This window comes from Daphnia pulex, chromosome 8 (assembly GCF_021134715.1).
Source record: "Daphnia pulex isolate KAP4 chromosome 8, ASM2113471v1".
NCBI lineage: Eukaryota > Metazoa > Arthropoda > Branchiopoda > Diplostraca > Daphniidae > Daphnia > Daphnia pulex.
The window spans coordinates 13,393,976-13,419,104 of NC_060024.1; the positions used below are offsets into that span (position 1 = coordinate 13,393,976).

General features: G+C 47.5%; 1 protein-coding gene across 8 annotated transcripts; it reads right to left on the reverse strand.

Moving 5' to 3' along the window:
* Positions 1 to 797: 797 nt before the first annotated feature.
* LOC124200954 (protein unc-80 homolog) lies at positions 798 to 24,964 on the reverse strand. 8 transcript variants are annotated; one of them, XM_046597358.1, is made up of 57 exons: positions 24,705 to 24,964; positions 24,542 to 24,646; positions 24,070 to 24,473; positions 23,072 to 23,217; positions 22,845 to 22,893; positions 21,544 to 21,570; positions 20,517 to 20,537; positions 20,124 to 20,266; positions 19,862 to 20,030; positions 19,279 to 19,660; positions 19,061 to 19,119; positions 18,806 to 18,883; positions 18,581 to 18,643; positions 17,943 to 18,046; positions 17,546 to 17,737; positions 17,277 to 17,458; positions 16,806 to 17,134; positions 16,489 to 16,673; positions 16,007 to 16,036; positions 15,664 to 15,826; positions 14,869 to 15,565; positions 14,625 to 14,791; positions 14,402 to 14,553; positions 14,227 to 14,337; positions 13,916 to 14,085; positions 13,715 to 13,844; positions 13,528 to 13,637; positions 13,249 to 13,439; positions 12,945 to 13,160; positions 12,722 to 12,857; positions 12,077 to 12,645; positions 11,634 to 12,011; positions 11,265 to 11,554; positions 10,993 to 11,197; positions 10,671 to 10,918; positions 10,200 to 10,597; positions 9,957 to 10,123; positions 9,635 to 9,883; positions 8,987 to 9,565; positions 8,663 to 8,892; positions 8,132 to 8,546; positions 7,905 to 8,050; positions 7,489 to 7,834; positions 7,268 to 7,426; positions 7,152 to 7,196; positions 6,969 to 7,085; positions 6,694 to 6,867; positions 6,437 to 6,457; positions 5,341 to 5,464; positions 4,753 to 5,270; positions 4,449 to 4,614; positions 4,206 to 4,370; positions 3,815 to 3,967; positions 3,583 to 3,684; positions 2,860 to 3,024; positions 2,381 to 2,568; positions 798 to 2,310 (listed from the first exon to the last, which is right to left on the reverse strand). In XM_046597358.1, exons 4-57 carry the CDS (start codon positions 23,173 to 23,175, stop codon positions 1,291 to 1,293), a joined length of 11,697 nt encoding a protein of 3,898 aa, XP_046453314.1. In that variant the 5' UTR covers positions 23,176 to 23,217; positions 24,070 to 24,473; positions 24,542 to 24,646; positions 24,705 to 24,964; the 3' UTR covers positions 798 to 1,290. The 8 variants fall into 8 exon arrangements, with proteins under 8 accessions (XP_046453314.1, XP_046453315.1, XP_046453312.1 ...); XM_046597359.1 differs by having other exon boundaries at positions 9,957 to 10,120; positions 23,918 to 24,473; XM_046597356.1 differs by having other exon boundaries at positions 23,918 to 24,473.
* Between the last annotated feature and the right edge of the window lie 165 nt (positions 24,965 to 25,129).

A 25,129-nucleotide genomic window follows, 5' to 3' on the forward strand; every position in this document is an offset into this window, starting at 1 on the left:
AACACATCGTATTGTTATTAATTACTTATTTTTTCTCGTGTTGCGTGTGTGTGATGTGTGTGTTTTTGGAGGAATAATATGTGTGTGTATAACATTACACGTGTGTTGTAAAGAAATATACTGCATCCATTTGAAAAGAAACACATAAAAATTTGAGACGAGGAGGTGGTCCCTCTTGGTCATAAAATTTTCTAGTTGCACTTTGTTTCTGTGGTTAATATGTCAATACATTTTTTGAATTTGAAATTCATTCAACAATCTAAATTGTGAAACACAGGTTTGGCAGTAAATCATTCCACAGCTGTTCCTCGAAGAGAATCAGAAGAATTTAATCAAGCGAATAGGTTTGCAAACTGTAGGCCATGTTGTAATCTTTAAAAGCAAAGATTGTTTTTCAGATAGTGTGTAAACATAGAAATACTTGGACAATCTAAAAATTTCAAATGGTATTTTACCTTCAGCTGCATTTCGAATGTAATATCATTCCGTTTTGTCTGTAATCTACGTCTCATTCAGAGATGCTCTCATTTTTGAAACTTGTAAACAAGCAGACGACGACTATTAATCATATCTTTAAGAAATCGATAGAAACCATTAACTATCGACCCCTCCCACTCAAACCGCGCTCGAATCGGCTTTGAATACGATAAAAGCGCTTTATGCTCACCCACGCATCCGCTCTGAACGGATGGGAATTATTTTACTATCAAATTGTTTGTCAACAAGTTGCACTTGAGCCTATACCACCACAGTCAAAAGATAAAAATAAAAATTAACGCAATAAGTCAACAATTTCGTGGTGTGGTTTCACAGCGAATAACGGACGGTACGTGCTGCTCATTGTATTCAACTAACAATTGATAGATTAATAAGACATGATGATAATTAATAATTTTTTTTTGTTTAACATGAACTTTCTAAAAAAAAATTTCCAACATTTTTTTAATAACAAACTTTTTTTCTTCATTTCATTTTTTCTTGGGGGGGTGGGTGGGCAGAAGTGGGGTTTCTCCTCTTTGGCGTGACTCACTACATAATTACATAATGTGGCCTATCATTATTCAATTTCTATTTTTTTTTAAATTTCCTTATTTGGGATTTTTTTTTTAATTTGTTATTTTTTTTCCATTTTTAAAAAATTATTTTTGTGTACACAACGGGAAGGGTGGAGGGTGTAAAAGGTAAATTCGTTGATTGATGAAATTTTATTAAATTTTTTTTTTATTAATTTGTGTGTGTTTTGTTTTATTTACTTGTAATTTTATTTGTGTGTTACGTGTGTTGTGATATCTAGATAAGGGTGTCCTCGTCGCGTTCGGTAATGTTGCGCATGAGAGAGCGACCGGTGGGTAAAGTGGCCGGCAGTAAAAGGGCCGTCTCTTCCAGGACCAGAGACTCGATGGAAGTTCCGTCGTTGGCGTTGGAAACGCAGGGCATCATTCCGCTGCGGCTGTTGGTTTCCGCGTCGGAATCCTCGTCGCCGTCCGGACCTTCGCTGCTGCTGGACATGGGGACAATGGGCGGGCGGTGGTGATAATGTCCCGCCGTGATTATCCGGGGTTTGTGCTGGACGAATCCGCCGGATGATGAAGACGAAGAAGTCATGGTTGTTGTTTTGTTGTTGCTGCTGCTGTTGGTTTTGGTCGGGTTGTTGTTGTCGGTGGCCGAGTCGCCACTTTCTTCCATTAGGGGCGGCTCGCGATACGGTCCGCCTCGGTGGTGCATCGGTTTGTAAGAGGAGCTGCTGCTACCACCACTTCCGGCTCCTCCGCTTCCGCTGCTGGACGGCTCGCCGTGACTTCCAGGATAGTTGACCGTCAATCGGATGTTCCTGGGCGGAATGGGAGGCGGTTGCGGTCGATTCAGTTGACTCCTCTGAGCCGCTGTGGCCGGCCTAGGAGCCGGAACGTAGGAGGCGGTCGACACCTGGACGGCCACACCCACAGACACCGTCCCGACCGAGGACTTGACCGTGGAAACGGACTCGAGTCCGTCGTACAGCAGGGCAGAGGCTTTCGTGTTGGCCGTCGCTGCTGAACGTGCGCCGGCTCCTTCCGGCGGATTCGAATGGTGACCCCGTCGACTGTGAATGACTCCGCCCAGTCTCGATTGTCCGGTTGGGCCCGTCGACGGCGTCGTGGTCGTCGTCGGTTGTCCGCAACTGGAACTCGGCACCAGGAGCAACTGGAACGTGTTCTGCTGATGGGCGTCGGCGGCGGATGAATGAGCCGTCGAAGCGGAAGACGACGAAATCACTTTGACGGATGGACTGATGGTCACCAATTCCTGTTCCACTTCAATGTGCGACACCTGCCAGAAAAAATTGAATAAAGTTGAATGAAAACATTTCCAAATGAAATGGATTAACAGAAAAACGGACCTCAATGTTGGCGACGGCCTTGTTGTTTTTCATGGAACGGAAAGTCTTCCCTCGATTGGTTTTGCTCTGCAACTTTTGGCGGTGGAGACGCGGATGCATGGCGGCGGCGGCGCTGGCGCTGGTAGGTTCCGTGGGCAGATCGACGGCCATTGATGGATTATCCATCGACGTCGAACCTCCCCCGACGTCTTTGTATAAAAAGGGGAAAAGAAAAACACAGCCGGACAAGACAATGACACACCGCCGTGTTATGAATCATACGAGGTTGTTGTTGTGTGTCGAAAACAATAGAAGAAGAAGACGGAAGAGAAGGAAGAAGAAGAAGAAGAAAACAATCAATCAAATATGGCCGTTTCTCCGATCGTGCAGAGGCGAATTTTCGGGGTTTTGGGAGGAGGCGGGAAATATGAAAAAACAACCAAAAATAAAAGAAGCCGAGGCTGCAGTGCACAACACACGAATTCGTGGTCCCTATTTACCTGCTGCGGTTGGCTCCTCCAGGAGAGCGTCTTCCGTCTCGTCGAGTTCACAGAAATCCACTTCAGAAATGGACGAGGATCGTGAAACCAAACTGGTGGTGGAGACGGGATGGCCGGCGAGCAGCGATCGCCGGTTCAAACGCGTATCGGACGCTCCTTTAGCTCCTTTTTAAGGGATTTGTTTGGTGTTGGTTGGTTTTTTTTTTGGCATAGGGAGCAGGAAGAAGAAGCCACACACGTAAAACAACATCCAGATGCGAAGGTTTTTATATAATAGAAAAAGATAATGCACATGGAAATGAAAAGAAAAAAGAGAATGAGAAAAATATTTTTTTTTTTCTTTTCGTTTTTGGTGATTTTGTGTGTGTGTTATATATTTTTTTTCGGTGGTGGTGGTGGTGGCCAATAATCGATTCCAGCAGCCCCAGGACAAAAGCGTTGGCATCGCGACAAAAAAGTCACGACAAGTTTCAAGGGGACATGCAATCGGGGTCCGGTCGACCAAACACAACAGCCGGCAGCAGCGGACACAATCAATCGATCGACACGACACGACGAACGACACACACACAAATAGCCCAGAACACACACACACACACACAAATAAAAGAAGATTGGAGGGGCGACTCTTTTATTTTTTTTCCCCCCATTTTTTGTCTTCTTTTAAAGTTTTTTAACCAAATAATAATTTTTTAATATTTTGTTTGGTCGTGTGTGACTCACCTGACGGCAAACATGAACGGCTGGATGCCTCGCCCGCGTAACTCGTCCGGCGCATGTTGATCTTATCCTCGATTTCGTAACCACCACGGCCACCGCCACCACCTAATTTTGTTTTGTTTTTTTCGTTTTTTAATGACGTCATTTCATGGTGGGTGGGTGGGTGGGGGAAAGTAATAAAAATTTTAAAGGTTAGATTGTTGCATGAGTAGAAGAAAGAAAGAGTCTTTTTCACCAGTGCTGCTGCTGGCCTGCAAACTGATTTGGCGCTGAGTCATTCCAACTCCGGGAATGATGGATCGGTTTTCACTGCGGACACTCCATTGGCGTCGTAAATTCTGGGCCATGCTCGAGCCGCCGGAATTCGAACTGGACATGTTTGGACCTCCTGTAAATCAAAATAAAAAAAAAAAGGGGGAAAGGGTCAGTGCAGCAAATAAAAAAAGTACATTGGAGAGCAATGGCCGGCTGGGACAAAGGGGCCGTCATCTGATTTGGGTTTTATTGAACGACACTGAAGGAAATGTTGTTACGGTCAAGAATATAAATTTCGCAAATCCCAACAGCCTTTGGGGAGTATTTATCGATTGAAAAGCTGCCCAGTCGTCGCAACGATTTGGATTTACCTCCTCCTGTAGGAGCTACAAGTAAGTTGACGTCCCTGGAGATGTAGGATCTTTCACGAGACATGTTGGAATCAATAGTCGGCCGGCGGGAATTGCCGCTGGCATTGGACATTTCACTCCGTCCGTCGGCCATGATACTCCGCCGGTTATCGTTCTCGGCTTCGTCTATTTATATCAATCGGTTATTTTGGCAATGAAACATTCAAATGTACGGGAGGATCGTCCCATTTGTACTCATCAAACCTTCTCGTTGATTGGTGACTTCATCGTTGAGGATCATCAATTCGGCCAGGAAATGGTCCATCAGCTCACCAGAAGGAAGTGGACTAATTTCGGACGATCCGTTCAACTTCTGACGCAGCAAATCCTGAAGGATCTGCTCCTCTTGACCGTCAACCGGCACCGCAATCTGTGACTCATCAATTACAGTTGGTTAGGCTAACGAGATTACACGAGACATCTCCTCCCTCCTTCCCACCATTAGCCCCTTCGAGGCTGTCGCTCTATTCTAATTAGGAAAAGAGGAGCTAGTGAGTGGGGAGTGTACCTTGTTCCACATGAGCGGAAGAATGAGCGGAAAGAGGGGCCCTCTCTGAGTGGCCACAAAGATCAAAAAGTTCCAAAACGCCGAATTTCTCTCGTCGCCCCGCCGCTCGCCAATGTCGCGGATGCAGCGGGCCACTCGCGGCCAATCCAGCGACAGTTGATGATTGAAGCAAGTCATCAGGACTTTCATGCCGAGGAAAGCCACTTGAAGCAAAGTCGTCCGGTTGTTGCTGCTGCCCGAGCGCTGCTGCTGTTGCGGATGCGTTCCACCTCCGCTGTGGACGCTCAGCGATCCGCCCCTCGATCCATCGCCGCTGCCACCAACTCCGCCAACGCCTCCGCCGAAGCCGCCACCGCTGGCGGCACCGCCAACGGGACCACCGCCCGTTCCAACGCCGGATGAACTGATGTTTTTGGCGGCCACGACGCGTGTCTGTTGCTGAGCGGAAGGCGGACTCAGCGCGTGCAGGACGACAGTCAAAGCGAAACTGATGTCCGATTGACGGACCCGAGGTGCGTCTAAATTAGAAAAATAATTTTTCAAGAAATTAGCGGGTCGAAAAAATCCTGGAGGAAAATGTGTTTTAACCTTTCCGTCCCGATCCCACTCTGAGACACAAAGGAAGGAGCAAATTGAGCAGGATCGATTCGGTCCGTTCGGCTGTTGGGAAGACAAAGTTGCCACCGCAGGCCTGTTCCAGCGAGTAGGTTTCCTAGAAACGTGGATTAATTGACCAATGAAACGGATTAACATGCGGTCAATTTAGAATTGAGAAAAATAATGGAGCCAGTGACATTTTTTGGAAACATTCGGTGGGGGAAATCTGAGTGCGGATTCTTGCAAAAATAAACAAAGGGTGATGACGACTGCAAGGTGTTTTTGGTGAGGTTGATTGGTTTAAGTTGGTAAATTGTTTTTTTCTTTTCCATTACTGCCACAGGTGTGTAGGTGTGTGTGTGTGTGTCGCTAAAGGACAAAAGCCACGAATGAATGAAGGGGTGATTGGTTGGATGGAATTTTAAATGTCACTGGCGGTCGGACGATGAAGACGAAGACGACGAAACGACGACCAACGGCGAATTACACTCACTAAAATATCAAAACTAAATTTTGATTGATTCTGTTAATATGGGGGGCCTAAAAGGTAGCCCAGCAGGGGGGGGGGGGGGACACATCCGCGGTTGGAGGGGGGAGCCAAAACAGCACAAAATGAATATCTACTATAGTCTGAGGGTTCATTTCACTAATCACGGGACTAATTTTCTAATTCTGTTGATTGATCCATGGTCACATTAGCAGACACAGAGCACGGAACAGGGTGATAGATACAGCAGGCAATCACGGGTCTCGGAAGTGGTGATAAGGAAAATCCAATCTCTTCTTTTCTTTTCTCTCTATCATTCTCTCACTGGCAGCTAAATGAGTCAAAAAGATGATTTTTGAATTGTAAAAACAAACCAAACGTGAACAACCGACACAAACAAAACAGGGGGGCGGTGTGTGTGTGTGTGTGTTTCTCCTGGGGTTTTGGGTAGTTTTGTGGTTGGTGGTGAGAACATGTGCCATATCATCACCGGGGGGAGGATTTCACAGCCAAGTACAAAGGTGTAGTAATGATGGAGGTGAAATGGAGTGACGAGTTATTTAATAGATACTTAAATTCAAATTCGAGAATGTGTCTCACCAATGAAATGTGGCTGAACAGCTGGAGGTTTCGGAGGAGGAAACAGAGTGTACACATGATTATATATAAATTTCATTGGTATCATCAGCGAACGAAATGGTCGGCGACAGACGGCGAACAAATGATCATCACTTTTCATCATTTTAAACCTGTTTTTTTTTCTCTTTTTCTCTTTTATAACTCTATCGAAATTGTTTTGCTTTTGGGTTTTTCTTCTTTTTTAAAAAGAGACCAAAAGGGACGGGTTCAAAACTTACCCCGAGGGCCAGAATCTGCATAGCGACCAGTTGGACGACGATGGAAGAAAAGGCAGGTGGCGGAGCTAATGAGGAGCGCCGGGCGGTACCTGCTCCTCCTCCTCCACGGGAATGAATTGGAGAGCCGCCGTCAACTGCCGACATGCTCGCCGAAAGATCACCCAAAATCAGCGACTATATTTTTAAAATTTAGATTTTAAAAAATTGAAATTAAAATTAAAATTGAGATTCTGGGTGTGGCTCCTGGAAGGAGACAGCTGCTGCTGCTGTAATACCTGACAGGTGGTTATTAAGGAACGCAAAGGCGTAGCATGAACGATGAAGGGTGATTTGCGTAAAGTCAGGTACACGCCCTTGAGCAGACAGGCAGCTGCTTCCCAATCCAAATTTTTCTGTACAAATCAAAAAGTTTCAAAGAGTTTTTAAATTGGGCAGAAATTGAATCCAATTTACGATACCCTCATGGACGGGATCTTGTAGATTTTGGAAAAGATTTTGTCCAGCTAAACGAAACGAAACGAATCAATTTTCCCCTTTTCGCTTTAATTCAATTAAGACATGACGTTGATTATACCCGACGGAAAAGAGTGTTGAGCACTTGCTTCATGGGCTCCTGGGACCAATCGCCATTGGGCATCAGGACGGTCATGTACTGCTGGAGGCCTCGGCAGGCCATGGTCATAGCGTCGTAGGAAGAGACTTTGAGCAGAGCGTGGGCGACATCAGCCAAACGCTTCATAAAGTCAATCACAAATTAATTAGTTTAGTAATGACGTAAGCGGCTGAATTAGTTACCGTGTTGCATTTGACATCGAGAGGCTCGTTGATCTTGTCCTGCCCTTGTTTCTTGTTCAATTCTGTCAAACGGGCGCTGCAAATGACGTAGTAATCAGAGACGAGCGACAACAGAGTCGCCCGGGGCATCCGGAATGCTTGCCACTGGGCCTCGGAATCGTCCTTGTTCATGTTGGACATCATCCCTCGTTCCGGCACGGAAGAGCTGCGGAAATGATCGCCCAAGAATCTCGAATGGGAATCTTCGTCAATCTCGATGGTTGTGGCCAATGTTGCCGGTCTGTTGGATGACGTTGGTTTCTGACTCGGCGATTTCTCAAACGTTCTTTGTGGTCCGGAATAATTCCTGGATGAAATTAATGTGTCGATTATTATTTTTTTCAACTAATTCCAAAATTCGTCAATAAAAATCCAACTTTGTCAGCGCTTCGGCATTGGAAATGAGCGTCTTCATGGCCACTCCCAACTGATGGAGGATGTCCTTTTCGGTCCGCGGATCTTTGCGACCCGCACTGGTCTGCAGGTGTTTCAAATAAGCCGGTAAAATGGCTTCCAGGATCATCTGCGGGGTCAAGTCGTTGTTTTTATTACTTCACACTTCCCCACCGCATTATTTGTTTAGTCAAAAAAATGATTAGATCACCAAAAGCTGGTGTCCTCTGTGAGTGTCGATGGCGTAAGATGCGCCCATGACGGCGATGGCGATCGAGTCGAGGATGTTGATCGTGTCCGACTCTCCGTGGTAGCAAAAGTCGAGAGCCTTCAGGGGCTTCTCGGCGGCGACCAAATCCAGCAAGTGAAGCGGATCAACTCCGACGCGCTCCAGCGAGAGCAAAAGGCGAAAGAGGCTCTGCACCCGAACTTTGCTGGCGTCGCCGTAAACGGCGCTAGAGTCCGTGTCGAGCAGAGGCGCCACGCTGCCAAAGAGCTGCAACATGAACGGCTTCCTGTGCATGATGTAGAACTGCTGGATGGTGAACTCGATCGTCCGCGCTACCAGCGGATTGCTCTGGTAGTTGGAGTAGATGCGCAAGATGGTCGGTATAATCAGGGAATACCTAAAACATTTTTCGTGATAAGAAGAAGAAGAAACAGTTACATGTCATCGCTCTCTCTTCTTGGGAGTCCAAGAAAGAAAAGAAACTCTTAAAATTCCCCCTTTTCGTGCGCGTACCCGTTCAAAGCGAACACGTTGCGGAACTGATGACCGGCATTGATGTAGGTGGCCATGCAGAAACGAAGCATTACGGCGTCTTCACAGTAGAGGACCAACGCTCCGTTGATCACGTTGATGAAGAGGTGGATGTCCCCCGAGTAAGCAAAGTTGCCCACCATGGCTTCAAACATTTGTCGGATTAGTTTCACCCAGCTGAGCTTGTGCATGAAATCCAGAGCACTCAGTTCCTGTTTTTTCAAAAAGAGATTTTCCTTTTTTTCGTTAAAACACGCACGCGTTCAAGTTTCTCTCGCGTGGAAATCTACTATCGACAATAGTCACCTTGCCCATGCAACCGTTGCTGTAGAGGCCCAGATCGGCCTCGAGGGCTTTCCTGGGGAAGGAGGGCAGTTTCATGAGCTCCTCGTGCAGAAATAGGACACGGGCAACAATCTGGTTGGAACTTTTCAGAACTGACGTGACAAACTGCACCTTGCCCAGCTCCACCATCTTCTCGGTGAAGGCTTGCTTCTGTAGGGCGTCGTGAGCCCTGACGGGGTCCATGTGCACCAGGTTCAGCTGAGGGTACTGCGATCGCTTGAAGAAGTAATAATCCCGAACGTACGCTGATGGATTGTGTATCTGGTTGGTCCGGTAGTCGACCAGGAAGTACTCGCGTTGTCTGTGCTCGTCGATCGAAAAGAAATCGAGCGATTCTTGTAATATCTGCGAAAATTGCGTGTCCTCCTGGATGGGGAACTGGGACGGAATGGCGCCGGAATCGGATTCGTTGGGCCCGTGAACCACAATCTTTTTGGCAGATGGAACGTTGGCTGTGATCAGGATCGAAGCATCACATTGCTCCTTGCGTAAAATCTGCTTGAGATCCTTAAACAACAAACCCTGAACACTTGGCGCCACCTATGAAACAAATTTCAAATTCAATTTCTCCATTTCTACAACAATCGAGTCGTTTTATACGAATCTCACCATGGATAACAAGGATAAGGCATTGCCGACTAGATCCTGACTGCCCTCCATCGGAGTCCGGACGTAGAACATGATGTAGCCGATGAGATAATTGTGTAGAGTGAAGGCCGTCTGTTGCGGCAGGTAGGCAACAAAGCGCAAAAGGCGGCGCAAAATAGCGAACATCTCGTCCTGTTTTTCACGAGTCAATCGTTCCAGGATGTGGCGCAGGAAAAGGGCAGTATCTTCCACCAAACACGAATGCAACACCTTATTTTTTTTTTTCAACAGAAAATTATTATTTTTATTTTCAAAATGATTTAAAAAAACTGGCGGGCAATACCTGATTAGCCAAATCGCAGACGGCCACGCCATCTGGCGTTAGAACGGAATCGTCCAAAAGGTCGACGATGGGGACGATAGCCGAGCACAAACACGACGGAAAAAGAAACTGAGCCGATTGTAAAGGCTGGCCAGAAGTCCGGCTTTGCTGTTGGGTTTCATCATCTGCTAAAATTTGTTTGGAAAATATTTTTCAAATTTTTAAAATGTTATTTTTTTTTAGACGTGTTCAACTTTTTACTACCATCGTCATGATCGTCTGCTCCAACGTGATGAAGAGCCGGTTCGTAAGACGCTTGGATCGTGACGGGAACGGCGCTAATGCGGAAATTTTCCCGCTCGCTGCATTTACGATCCTCTTCGGCTTTGAGAGCCGATTCGACCAGTTCCGTTTGTTGTTTCTTCCGCGTCTTGGTGGCCGTCACCAGCGAGCGGTGCGTGTCTTGGTTGAGCGTGACTTCCTGGACTCTGGTTCGGACGTGTGGCATCCAAGGAGGATCGACCACCGGCAGAGATTCCACACCGATCCTGGGCGATGGCAAGGTAAACTCGATGGCGTGTGGTGGCACTTTGAATGAGTGAGCAGCGCCTTCTTCCATCCGCGGCCAGACTTGATACCTCGACCGCCATAAAACTTGAAATCTGATCAGGAGAGAAAAAATAAACGACTGTCACTAAACGATCCTGATTTCGCCATTAAATAAATTGACGTTACTTGAGAAGCGCTTTGAATCGTTCAATTGGGTCTGGATGTCTCAAACTTCCGTTGAGTAGGAGGGTTATAGGTTCCGGACAGCGGACGGCCGACAGGATAAACATGGCGGCAGCCGCGGCAACCGTTTCCTTTTGGACGTCCAGGAGCAGTTCCCAGGCGATCGGGATAATGTCGAGAAATGCCTCGTCGTTCATGATGGTGGCACTTTTGATGAGAACCAATAGCGGAGCTTGGAAAAGATCCATCACCTGAGAAAAATCCAAAGGGAATTCATTCATAATTCATCTGGAATTGGCCGAAATATTTCCAGTTGATTGTATACCTGGAATTTGATGTATTTCACCATGGGATGATCCTCTTTCTTCTTGGATTTGTTCTCGTCGCCATCGCTTTCGTTTGGAAAGTGTTTGCTCTGGAGTCCCATGACTTTGTTGCGGTCCCATTGGTCGTGTTCGATTTGGTCGCGTGACAAGGCGGCCGATGAACTGTGGCAAGAACTCGCCTTTGACAGCAAATCGTTGGTGGATCTGTCATGAATAATCCCGTCAATGTTTTCCCGCACGAATCAAATTTTTGTGTGACAATCCCCTGTACCTTTCCTTCTTGTTGGCGACACTTTCTCTTCGCCTCAGAGGAGATCCTGGTCTGCTCTGGGCTCCTTTAGAGGCTTTTTCCTTTTTGTCGTGATCCTTGTGATGGCGAGACTTTTTACTGAAACTTAGAAATTCCACGACTTCCTGGTGTTGCGGCTCGTCGCCGTAAATCTTCCGGACGCTACTCAGCATCCGGCTGCAGGCCCGGCTCTGTCTGCGGAAGCACCGAGGGTGGCACACGTGTTGATGTTGGCATTGGTAGTTGAACGAATTGGACAGCAACAAAACCGACTGGATGGACAAAAGAAACAGACAAAGTTTTAAAACTCAAGGAACAAGTTCACATTAAACTTATGGAAATCCATTTTACTCGGAGCCAAGGCATTCCACGAGTTGAGATTCCTTCCTCGATGTCGGCTGCACCGTCGCTGGGACTTTCGTGTTGGCCGTCGTCGCTGAGGATTCCGGGACTCTCTTCCCCTGAGATGTCGTGATCCATCGGCACGTCCGAGATATCACTGCGGTCCGATATCGACGAGACTTTTCGCTTCGAGCGGATCGAATCCGATCGCTTGATGGATTCGGCGTCGGATTGGTCGCCACCGCGGCGGGACTCGCGATGACTCCGTCTCAGTTTCAAACTCCTCCGCTTGAAAGATCCCGTGTTGCTCATGGTACTCCGTCGGAGTAGATACGGCCGCCCTTGAGCCAGCCGTCGGTTGCGTTTCTCTTCCATCGCATCATCCCCCTGGAAATTGGTTGATGTTTTACAAAACTGCTGTGTAAAAATTCAGGAAATGAAAATTTACAAACCTGAAACGTGAGAGTCGTGTTGCTGCTGTCCAGCGATTCATCGTCAGGTTCGTGAAGGACGAAACTGATTTTGCGTTCCCCTGGAACTCCGCCAATTGAATGCCCGTCTCCGGTGATGGATTGGAGACTCTGAGCGGAATTCTGAGACTGGCCCATGGAAGACAGGGCCATACTCCAACGTCGTCCACCTGCTGGATTGCTGGCCGGCGTGGCGATGGAAGTGGTGGCCAAGGCTAACGATCCCGATCCTCCCGTTCCACCGGTGGAATGGTGAGTGAAAGATTCGCCACTGGAAATGACAACGGCACCGGAAGGAGCTCCGCCACTAGCCGGATTGCCGCCGCGTGTTTGCTCATTAAACGAAGAGCCGGAAGCGACAATGAGGCTACCGCCCGCGTTGTTTCCGCCGCCCGTTTTACTGGTGGCGTCGTTGCTCCGGAGGGAAACGCGCGTGGAGCGGGGAAGGCGACGGTAGGAATCCCGCAGGAAAGCCGTGATTTCATAGAGGAGCATACAGGCAGCCAAACGTAATGGCCAGGGGAAGTCTCGCCCGGAAGGGTTAACACTCGCTACAATTTGTAAAATGATAAAAAGACAATCAATTATGAATGACGAATAATTGATTCGGTGAGAAAACCCAATTACCTTCAACTAGAAAGTCTTCATTCTCGTCGTCCTCGATGAGAATTCGTTGGCGTTGTTCATCCATGACGTGGGCGTCGTAGTCTTCGCAACAAAGCGCATCATCAATCAGAATTTCTTCCAACCGGACTCCGATTGCCTGTAAAACAATTTTGGGTGGGGGGGGATTACAAATTGATTCGGGAGAAAAAATCCCAGTGGGCGGAATTGAAAGGAAAAAACGAACCTCGGCCCAGGAGAAAAACATTCGACCACCCAATCGTTGAAGAATGTGCGTTCGCCTCTGCCCTGATGGAGTTCCACGGTTAGATAAAGGCCCCGACGGTCGATAGAACGGCAAATTCAACTTCATCCAAGACGGCCACTGTCCGCGGTTGCAGCGGTTGACAAAATGGGCGCACTCGAACAGAAAAGCGGCTCGAGCGATCACCGGTGATTGTGGCTGCGTGCACAGAGAGAGAGAGAAAACACACACAAAAATCAATAAATGCAAATCAAAATCCTTTGCGTGGGAATTTTGTTTTTCCTACCAAATCGAGAACGGCAGCGATGAGGTTGGCATCGGGTATGGTCCCTGGTTGACAAGCTTCCAAAAGGAAACTCAATCGAAGCATTCCGTCGTAAATGGCCGGCCCTGAAACCATTTTCCTTTCCCTGGGAATGACCACAAACATTTCTCTTCCATTTCCATCCATCTCGGGTGAATTCCGCCGACTCGGATCTTTTGAAAAGAAATCAAAAACAGTCGTAAAAAGAAAAGAAAAGAAAAGGTATCGATTTCATTTTTTTTTTCTTCTATTCAAACTCACCTGGCGTCGCTTCACGGCTGATGATTTGCCGTCGGCTCTTGCCAAAACCGATGCGCGTTAAATGATGTTCCACTCGCCGGCGGGCCTTTTGCAAGGTGACGCCCACATTACTACAAAGCGAATAATAACGTCATTAAAATGGCGACGGAGATGAAACGAAAAATAGAAACGCGGACGAGACACTCACTTGCTGCCCGTTCCTCTCTGCTGCAATTTCAACAAAGAAGGAGCTACGGCCTGGGCGACATCCAGCGGCTCTTCACCGGCCCCTTGGCTGTTGGGCCCTTGACACCGACGATCCTTGCGCATCCAACCAACTTTTCAAAATAGAAGAGAATAAATAAAACGCCAGTCACATAATAACGCGATTATGATCTCTCTTTCTCACCTATTCCGAGTTTTTGGGAACTCTTCCGGCTGCTACGGTTGCTGATGACAGGGAAGCGCTGCTTCACTTTGGGTTCCTTCTCCCTGAACCTCTGGGCAGAGAGGGCAAGTGCGTGAACCACCGAGCCTTTGCGTATCAAATTCCCCTCGTCACTCCAGCCATCCATTTCACTGTGTTAACCACCCATCAAAGACGGAGCGTTAGAGTAAGTACTCGATCCACAATATCACGTTACGGCAACACGGCCGCCGGGAAAATCAATAGGCTTTTAAGGAAAGAGAAGAAAATAAACTCTCGAGTCAAGTACTTACCTCGCATTCTTTTTGCCCTTCCGGTTCTTTTCCGAAGTCGTTTCGTCCACGACGAAGAAAGTGGCAGGAGGCACCCCTCCGCAATCGTCTCCTGTCGATTGCAAACAATCCCTGGGGGGGAAAACAATTGAATTTTGGAATAAATTTGAATGAATTTTTTTTGGGTTTCTTATACTTGAAATAGCCACTGTTTTCGGGCGGAGTGTCTTGCGGTTGTTGCGGACGTGCGGCTGAATCCAACAGTCCACTGAGCAACACCCGCCGGAAGATTCCGCCGTGGACGTCTTTGATGTAGGCCAGCAATTGGCGTACATCGCAGTACAGCGCCTTAAACCCAAATGAAAATTAGATAAAACAATTTCGACACGCAATCTCCATCAACAGTGTGAAACACTTACGACATTCTCGGATGACTTGAGGAATTTCAACGAGGCCGTGAGTCGGGTGACGAACGGTTTGAAGATGCAATTGATGACGTGTCCTTCGATGGTCCGAGGGGAACTGAAATTGGGGACGTAACTCGTTCCAGTTTGTTCGACTCCCAAACGGGAATTTCTCTTCTGGCCTACGATCACGCGATGGATGTAAAAGGATCAAACGATAATAATGGTAATAGTTTATATATAATGAAATGTCTTTTACTGATTGGCGAGAGGACGAATCCCGGATCGACGCAGAATCCCACGAGGGCGTGTAGAAAGTCGATGACTTCGACCAGAGTGTAGCGGCAGATGAGCGTTTGGCGTAAGAAGGATCGGAAGTATTTGCCGGATATGCGGTGAAGTTGAGCCATCAAGAGGAGGCCCTGAGAGCGGATGAAATCGGAAGACGGATCGCGCCGGGAGTCACCGCAGCCGTGCGGGCAGCCGACGTGCTGGAACACTCTGGCGACAATATCAACACAAACACCGTGCGAGTGACGTGAAAGTTCTTCTTGGTTGACACCCAACAATCCATTTCCGGCTGGCTGCTGCGGCTGCGGCTGCTGCTGCTGCTGGCGGCGGTGGTGGTGGTGGTCGTCCTTATTGCCGCCGGAATTGTTGGGCGAGGTGACGGGCGTCGTGACCACGCCCAGATCCAGCAAAAGTTCCAGGACGCTGAGCGACGTCTCGCAAACGCGGACCGAGCAGACGTCAGCCCGTGACGTCACCGCGTGAATGGCTTCCAAGATGACGTGCAAATCGAATCCGCCATCTTTGTTGACAAAGTGGGAAGCGCCCGAGGCTTCCGGAAGATCTTCAAAGGGATAGACGATATTGGAATCGGTGCTCGAACGATTCAACGGACTCGTCGGAGCCGACGCTCTCCCTCCCTCTCCGTCCGCTCCATAATGATGGACCTAAAAATAAATCAAACCCATCGTCAAAGATTTATGCGCCTTTGGAATTTCTCCCCCCATTTTGATTTAATTTTTCATCGGGTTGATTCGATTTGTACTTTGACGCCGGTGGGAGTTGATGGATTGGCCTCCGTGACGGTGATAACTGGATGCGACGTCGGCAGCGGTGGATTTGTCTTAGTGACGGGCGGCGATATTTTGGCGTGGTCCTTCTTCTTGAACATGGGGGTCGTGTGGTCACTGGTTGAGCATCCCAAGTATCTGTTTGGAGTCACACAACAGCAAAAAGAAGAAGAAGATTCCATTTGAGCTGATGTGGAACGTGTCCAGGGTACCAACACAGGCCGGCGGAGTAATACGGAAGGGGGGAAAGTCAAATAAATGTGTTGGCGTGCCGGGCAGAAAGTAGTAGTAGAGGAAGAGAGCGGGTGTGTGGCTTACCCAGAAGCCGCAAGTTCATCAATAAGACAACTGGCCGCCATCATCATCATAGATAAGAGACACAGCGCGCGCCACGACATGGATCGGCGGAGGAGGACGGAAGGGAAAGGAAGAAAAAGTGATGACACAAAAAAAAAAGTGGAAGGATACGGAGCAGCACGGAGGTGATGTGGGACGATACGTGAAAAGAAGTCGATAGAAACGCAAAAGAGACGAAAAAAAGAAGTCGAGAGAGAAAGAGAAAGAAAGATGTACAAGTCAGATCAAAGCGGACACACATACACAGAGTCCTAGATAGAAGAGGAGACTAGGTGAATACTATCCATGCCGGATCAGAAATCGATACTCTATTCATGAAATCCAAAAATGTCTGACTAATAGATATTTTGCATGGCTCTGCTAAAAAGTAATAAATAAGGTGATAGTAGGAGACTAAATGAACTCCTAACTACAAGATAAGACGTGTGTTTTTCTTTCCTTACCTGAGACTGGGCATGCTCTTGCCTTTGACCAGCGCTGTGGGCTCCTGCATCAAGTAGGAGCGCCTGGCGTAATCATTGTCGTCCCTCAAGTTGGCCAAAGCCGACAACGGTCGCGGCGGTATGGCGTGCTGCTCCTTGTCGAGGAGGATCCTCTTGTCGTTGGGTGGATACTTTTCCTCCTCGCGCTGATCGAACAAGCGAACAGAAAAGAAAAAAGATGAAAACTTCTTCTCCTTCTTTTTTCGGATGGTTTCGTGACGAGACAAAAGGATCAAGAGGCAAACGGGAAAAAAAAGAGACAAGGAGGGATATCTTACGGTCTCCGGAGCGGATAGAAGCTGCTGCGTCCTATTATGATGAGCGGCGGCGGCGGCGGTGGTGGTGGTGGTGGTGGAAGAGTTCTTGAAATCGATTTTCTCCAGCATCTTGTCGTGAGAACGTGAGAGAAGCCGCGTCTCGACAAACGCTTTCAAATCCGCCATTTTGCGTCGTTTCGTCGTCCCGCCCGTCGTCGCACTGGCACTCGAACTGTTGTTGTTCATCCCGTGGCTGCTGCTGTTGTGGTTGCTCTGCAACCCGCCGAGGCTGCAGCTGCTGTTGTTGATTTCCGGTTCCTTGCGCTCCGTCGGCTCCGTCGGACTCGAGCCTGTCGGGATGACATGTCAACACCCCGCCGTCGATTACGTTAGACGTGTTGTTATAGAGAGACGTGCCAGACTATTTTTTTCCTCTCTTCCGGCTGGAAAACGCAATAATACAAAAAATGGCCTATTTCTATGATAATGTACCTGCTGAATAATGTCGGCTTTGATCGAAATAGTCGCCGGATTTGCCACAGTGCGGAGCCTCTTTTGTTTTCGTCTCGTAACTGGAAGAGCAGAGGGAGACCTCTATTTTGGGGACGGGAAGGGAACTGCTCCGCTTGCGCTGCGGGCACCTGGAACGCATTTCTTCGCTGATTTCCTGCAACCTGCCGCCGGCGGGCGATTTAAAATCGAATTTCAAAAAAACACATTTTAGAATTTTATTTAATTTTGCGATGGAAATGTTTGGGTACCGGTAAAAGAGGAACTGGAGAGCCCAGTGGACACCTTCCTCGCACCAGCGCGGAATGAAAAGGCAACGGACGACGGCCACGTCTAGAAAAGTAGCGGCCGTTATGTCGTCCAAAACGGAAGACCTCCTGTGAGGATATTGAGGATCGATCGTGTCATTCTGGAACCACGACTCTTGCGCCACGTTCAGCAATCTGGCCGGTGTGAGAGAAAGAAAGAAAGAAAAGAGAAAAATAATAAAAAAGAAGGGATAGATATATAGATTTGTTATCGCCATCATGTGCGCAAATACAAATTCCCCCGTCGTAAATCTCAGGGACAATAGGAAACAAAAAAATCCCGAGAAGAATAAAAGAATGAAAGAACTAGAAGTAGAAGAAGAAGAAGATATGAAAAAACCTTTTGCTGGAAGGAGCATCGGGAGTGGTAGCCATGCGGGAACCATTGTCGCCATTGTAATCAGCTGTGAGGTAGCTCCTGGGGTGAATGATGCTCGATTCTGCCTGTAATGTAATAATGAAAGTCGCCAGCCGACCGACATAGACGACATAGACGATCGATCAATAAATCAAGAAGAGAAAATTGCGCCTTCAAGATTTTAAATACTCCCCCGCGCAAAGGGGGCGACGACACACACACACAGTCAGGATCTCTCATCGGATCAAAAAAGAAGAAGAAAAATGTCGAAAAAATTGGAATAATAAAAATCCCACAGAGGAGCGCTGCTGCTCATCATCATCATCATCGATCGATCAATAGCGGATGCCGTTCAAAAAAGACACGCGCAGATGAGAGTATTGCATGCCGTATGTGAGTTGCCGATCAACTAGCCGCCCCATGTATACATTCTGCTCCATTTCCTTTTGGATCGATGAATTTAATGCGACAAATCGATTCCCATTTTCCAACTTCCCATCCCGCCGCCCACCTCATCCTCCTCCTCCCTCCTCCTTTCCTTGCTCCTCTCCCCCCCCCCCCCACTGTGTTGACTCCGTGTAAATACACCGGCGCACACACACACACACACACACACATACCTGATAAATGGAAGAGTCTCGAATGCCGTCTGAATCCGGAGCTGAAGGCAACCGAAAAATAACCTGGACGCCAAAGAAAAGAAAAAAACACAAATTTTTATCCATCCATCCATCCATCCATCAATTTCATTAACGGAAATCGACAACCAAATTTCTCGAGCCGGAGCAAAATAAAAAAAAATGTTTGGCAGGGGGGGTTGGGTTGGGAAAATTTGCGCAACATACCACGTGCTCCTCTTCGGTGCTCGACGTCTCTTCCGGAATAGTTTCCGGGAACTCGTTATCTTTCGGCAGTCTCCCAATCTATAAATGGGAGAGAGTCAGAGAGAGACAATATCCTTTAGTCGTGAAAAATAGCGGAGAACGACGCCCGGCCAATATGAAACATGGGCCGGGAGACAACAAAAATGCACGTCTCAAAAAAGAAGAATCGAATTTTTGTTTTTTCTTTTTTTTTTTGGCGTTGGCTCATATAATTACATCGAGATCCAGAAGAGAACGGGCATCTCCAATGCTGTCGCTGTCACGATCGATCGATCCTGTTGATGATATAAATAAATCATGGCAAGTTGGATGAGCTTTGCGGGGGGGATTAGAAAAGCATCACACACACACATACAAGAGCAGAGCAGAGGCAAAAGACAAGAATAAGAGAGAGATAAGTCGATGATGGGAATAGAACTGAGAGATGACCTTACCGATGAACACGTCACTGAACGTCACCGTCTCTCTGGGCGTGAGCGGCGGCGGCGGAGCGGCAGAAACGGTTGGTAATGCTCCTCCCGATACCGAGGCGGCGGAAGCGACGGATGCGGATGTTGTTGTGGTTGGTATAGGGGCCAGAGGATTAGAGGAGGCCGACGACGACGCCACAACCGCCGCCGCCGCCGCATTGTGGTTGGTTTTCTTACGAATGGTGCTGCTCTTTTTGGGTCGGACGGGCGCCGTAAAGCACTGGGCGTTGGGATGGCGGTAATCCCACAGGGCCGGCCAGATCTTGAGTCCGTTCTCCAGCCGGAAGTTTTGCAAATCGGCTTCTTTCAACAGGTGACGTAGCGGAGCGAAAAGGTAAACGAATTCCTTTTTTGGTTTTGTTTTTTTCCATTCCGCCCGGATAGAAAAAAGGCGGAGCGAGAGAGATAAAAGAGATGAGCCCCCGATAACAAATTTAAGGACCCAAAAGGGGAAATGAAAAAGTTGGTTGCCATTTGGCTGCCATTAAAAATGTAAAACAAACAGACGGAGGAGGAAAAAGAAAAAAACAAAAAATAAAAAAAGAACCTGGATGCACGTAAGTGGGAAGATGTAGGGAAATGGCTCCCGCGGCGCAATGCCGGCTTCGCGATCCGCATCGGCGCACTCTTCCGCCGCATCCAATAGAGTCCAATGTAGCGTGTAGAGGAGCTTGCTGGCGGCCGTTCCCACATTCTGCAGATTATTAGTGTCTTTCCTGTTTCATCCGCACGAAAAAAAAAAAGCGAAATGAATCCATCGACGATTTTGAAAAAATAAAAAAACAAGTGCTGGCCGGAGTCGGGGGTACCGTTCAATCAGCTGGGCGGTGCAGAGCATGACGTGAGGCAAGGAAGACTGGACAAATTTCCATCTGGAAATGGATCGAATGGCTTCCGTGAAATTAGGAGACAGACCCACTCGGATGTTTTGGACGAGAATCTTCTCCAGAGACTGGCGTGTCGGAAGGAGCCGGCCCAACATAATCAAAGGGAAATCAAAAGGGGAGAAAAAGAGGAGTCAATTAACAGCCGCATTTAACGCAGAGTGGGATCGACGACGTCGGAGAGAGAGAGAAGAAAATGGAGACGCCAGGCAGGAGTAGAAAGTGTGTGGGTTGGCACAGCACAGAGGATAGGACGGGGGATAGGATGAGGGGGTGAGTACAAATGATTGGGAGTGCTCGACTCGACTTGTCACGAACCTTGCACGCCTCTTTCATCTCCTGGAATCCCGGTCGATATAATCCAGACACCAGCAGCAGCAGCAGGCCGCCACACACACAGCACACGGTCAATCCCGGAAGACCATCAAAAAGGAGGAAGAAGAAGAAGAAGAGAAGGCAATCCAGGGCGATTAGGTGGATATAACCATACATATATGGCGAGACGAGATGAGAGAGAAAGTGACGGGAGGGTGGAGGCGTGTCTCAATAGACAACATTATACACAAGACCAACATCCAAGCTGGATGCAACGAAATAACCGTCCATCCACACATTCATACAAATCACAAATAAAATAAAATAAAGGACCAGACGAAAAGAAAAAGAAAGAAATAAGGAAAAATAATAAAAAATGGATCAAACGAGGAAATTCTTCCGGTGCTGTGAAAAAATTCTCCTTTTTTTGTGTCGTCTGTTGCCGATATGAAAAAGACCATTTTACCGTGTCGTCCCACAACAATATGTCGACTATAAACAAGTCGACAGCGTGTGTATGTGTGTCAAACGACGATTCAAAATAAAAAAACTCAACAAAACAAAAAAGACTTGACGTGCTGCTGTTGATGCACACGCAAACGCGGATGTTATACGAACACAGGACTGTGTGTGGGGGTGGTGACGTCTACAAGCGGGGTTGGCGGTGGTGGGTTAGAGGGTTTTCTGGTGGTGGTGGTGGTGGTAAGGAGTCCTCATAAACGAGCAGCACACGGTATTTACGGGGCAATATATCTAGTGTGTAGTAGCGGCAGCTATGGTACTACTACCCAATCACGGCGGGTGTTGGGGGTTGTGTAGAAACAACGGGGACAATCAGTGACATGCACTGCTCGCTACTTGATTCTTTTCTCACGGACGGACGGGGGGTATTACAGTCAGCAGCTGATGAAATTGTGATTTTGGTTGTGTTTTATGTACAGCAGCAGCAGTCGCAATATAGATCTAGATTTACACGCTACTCTACTATATACAACTAGCCGTTTGTTGGTGGCTATTTCTCATGACTTACATGATGGCCTGGCGCCTGTTGGCAGAACTGTGTGTCACCATGGATAACCAGGTACAAAAGGATAAGGACACACATTCACGTACGGAAAACGAGAAAAGAAATAGAAAAAATGAACAAATGAAATGTCGAGAGAAAATAGTAATCAATAACCGAGCAGAGAGAATTGTAGAAAAAGAATGAAGTCGATTAAAATTGATGGATTTAAGAGAAAAAAATAAAACAAATTATGATTAAGTTTGATAGAATTGAAACCGGTGACGTCAGGCGGAGCGATTGGAGCGTGAATGGTTTTTTGCTGTGGGTATATGGCAGTAGAGAGAGAGAAACACACACACCCATTTGAAACGTCATTGGCTATAGATAAAAAGAGTAAAAGAGACTTGGCATCGCTCTTAGCTCCTTGTATATTGTGTAAAGGCTGTAGGGCCTCGACATGGCCCTTCCTCCCGGCCAGGAGTGAGTAGTAGGAGCACTGGTTGTAGTCCTAGTAGTAGTACTAGTCTAGAGTTGAGCGAGAGATGAACGGCAAACATTTCTTTTGGCTCCCGAGATGGGAATAGAGGAGATGGGTGGGTGGGTGGTGGTGCTGTGGGGGTGGGGTGGGTAACCCACCTCCCAGTCGTCGTCGACGACGACCTCTTCTTCCTTGCTCCTAGCTTCTCTTTTCTCCCGCGGACGGAAAATCAATAGCCTCTCCTTCCTGTCCTTTCCTCTCTCTCTCCCTACCCACCTCTTTTCGCCAAGGAGGAGCGGCTCCTACACACAATGCCCTCCAGATAGACACACACAGAGAGGAGAGAGGAGAGTAGGAGGGAAGGAAGAAAAAAAAGGGAGGAGAGCTCCTTGAAGAAGTCGCCTCAGCTTCTCCGATGGGATGGAAAAGAGGCGGCATTGAATGAGGAAAGGAGACGGGAGGGAAACGCACAATCAATTGCTGCCGTCGTCATCGCTTTCGATCGACTGGCCGTTAACGAACCTGGCGACCGCGCCAGCCCGGCAAAGAGAGAGAGAAAGACGAGAGAGAGAGGGGGCCAGCCCAGTCAGCCAGCCAGCGGCTGATTGACTGCCAAGTGACACCGTTTTGCCATTACACTCTGGAAAAACTTTCCAATTCAATTGGGTCGTTTGACTCCTCATAAAACACCGCTCCGTAGATAGACTAGTAGACCCTATATGCCCGTTTAGACTCTTTCCTGGCTCCTGTTTTCTTTTTTTTTAGTTTTGGCTCGGGTGTAGATGGACTATAAGTACCGGGTTCATTGTGTCATTATCAAAAAAGTTGTTGAAACAATATTACTCACAATGCAGCTGGCTTCGTGCATTTTGCCGATTTTCGGGCGAAGAAAGGAACTGTAAAAACAGACAGAGAAAAAGAGAAAATTCGGTTTAGAAAGAAAATGATGAAGAATAGTCGGCGGCTCCTATATCTAACTTCTTTCTAGCCTCTAAAAGGATTTTCAAATAGACAAGAGAAAGAGAGTACTCGTAGTATATAGTGGATATACACAGTGCTTGTGTACGTACGTACCTCGTCTGCCTCCAGAGAAAGGTCTGGATGTGTAGAGGGACGATATCCTCGGAGACCGGCTGATCAGCTCCATTCTTCTTCTTCTGTTTGGTGCCGGAATCCATGGCCTAGTTCGTCGTCGGGAAGCCAGACGAATGTCGTCGAAACTATCGAGGGGGCCCCAGAAAATTTCACCGTCACACACACACAAACACACAAAGAAAAAAAGAAGAAAAATAAAAATAAAATGAAAACGCCCCCAAAAAAACTTGGTATAAATATCGTCAAATTGTACAAGCTCGTTGACGTGACTAGATTGCACTGATAACAAATTTATCGATCGACCGTAGCTCTCTCTCTCTCTCTCACTAGGAGTGAAATTGGATTGGTACTAGGGTACCCCTGGGTGTATCCAATATAAATCGCCAGAAGAGAGTCGTCGTCGTCGTTCGTCCTACTACTTCTACTACCATATAGAGGCGATCAATGTAACACACTCGAAAAGCAAACAAGACGATGATGCAGATGCCCCCCCAGCCCAGCACCACCCCCACGTTTGAAGGAAATCAACAACACACACACACACATAGACGACGTCGTCGTCGTCGGCATATATCAATAAACAAACAAAACATTTCGCTTTGCTTGCCAGTTGTGTGAAGAGCCGACGAGAGAAACCCCTCGACACGAGAAAAAGCAAGTCAGTTCACAGACACACGACACACAGAGAGAGAGAGAGATGGGAGGGTTGACTGGGATCGTGACTGCTAATCTGCGTGAATGCAACAAATCACATGTTCGTGCTGTTGTTGATTTGTCACCCCCCCCCCTTTCGTTTCTTTATTCTTTTGAAAGTGAACTGCTCACCTGAGTTAATCCATGAGAGAGGAATGGTGTGGGGAGTGTGTGACAGAGAGGGAAAGAGAGAGAAGGTGTTTGATGCGACTTGGATGAAGCAGGATCCCTTTACGTCTCCCGAACCACAACACGGCTCGTGGAGGAGGAGGAGGAGGACTTACAGCATCACGTCCTTGCAATCTTCCGCTCATGCGCCTCTATTGCTGCCGTTCGACAGCGGATTCAAAAGGAAGCTACAGCCAAAAGCTCGGCAGTTCTTCTCTATCTCTCTCGTTCTCTTTTTCCTAGGCTGGGCCCTGCTGCTGGTTGGCTGCCTGGGCACACCGTCCTACACACAACATCTCTTTCTCTCTCCAGCCAAGGGTTTCCCGATCAATTCGAGATGGGTGAAACTCGATCCCGCCAGCCAGCACGGGTCAGCAGTTGTCCCGGAATTCGAAACAATCGAATATAGGCCGACTCTGCTGATCAAATTATTGGCTTACAGAATGCATCCAGACAATGCACACTACATCAGTTGCAATTTATGTTGACGAAATGGGCACTGCCACCGGCATGTGTCCCCCTGCAACAACAAATGAAAATAAAGCATATGGCATGTTCTGCAATCTCTCATTAATGTTTAATCAGTACCTAATTGATCCTTATTGTTCAATCCTTCATTATTCTGCTTCCACAAACAAGATTCATCGTGGGGCTAATTCACTTTGTACCAAAGTCCTCAGGAAAAGGAATTTCCTGGCCAAAAATCAATAGATTTCAACTCAAGTTGATCTAAAAAGAAAATAACCATTACCTGCCCGACCAGAGATGAAAACTTCACGTCGAGAAACGAGCACATTTCACGTTTTGGTGGAGAGGTCTGAAGGAGCTCAAAGATGGCTCTGAACTTTCGATGATCGTTTGTTCAGAAAAGAGTAGCATAAAAAGAAAGGTATCAGGAAGTGAGTAAATAAACTTTTCAATGTGTCATTCGACCATAAATCAGGAACACGAGCACAGGAAATACTTCGCCAATGTTTGACGGATCGAGTTCTTGGCGCTCAGTCCAAGTTAAGACTGAATTGCTGGCCCCCTATCGGCCGACACGCGCACCAACTCCAATCTCACGATAAAATCTGAGCAGCTCGGCCACCGCTGAGATTTGAAAACAAAAGAAAAGAAATCAATAATCCGCTCCGACGTTATTTATTCCTTTTGACAATAATGCGATAAAATCAT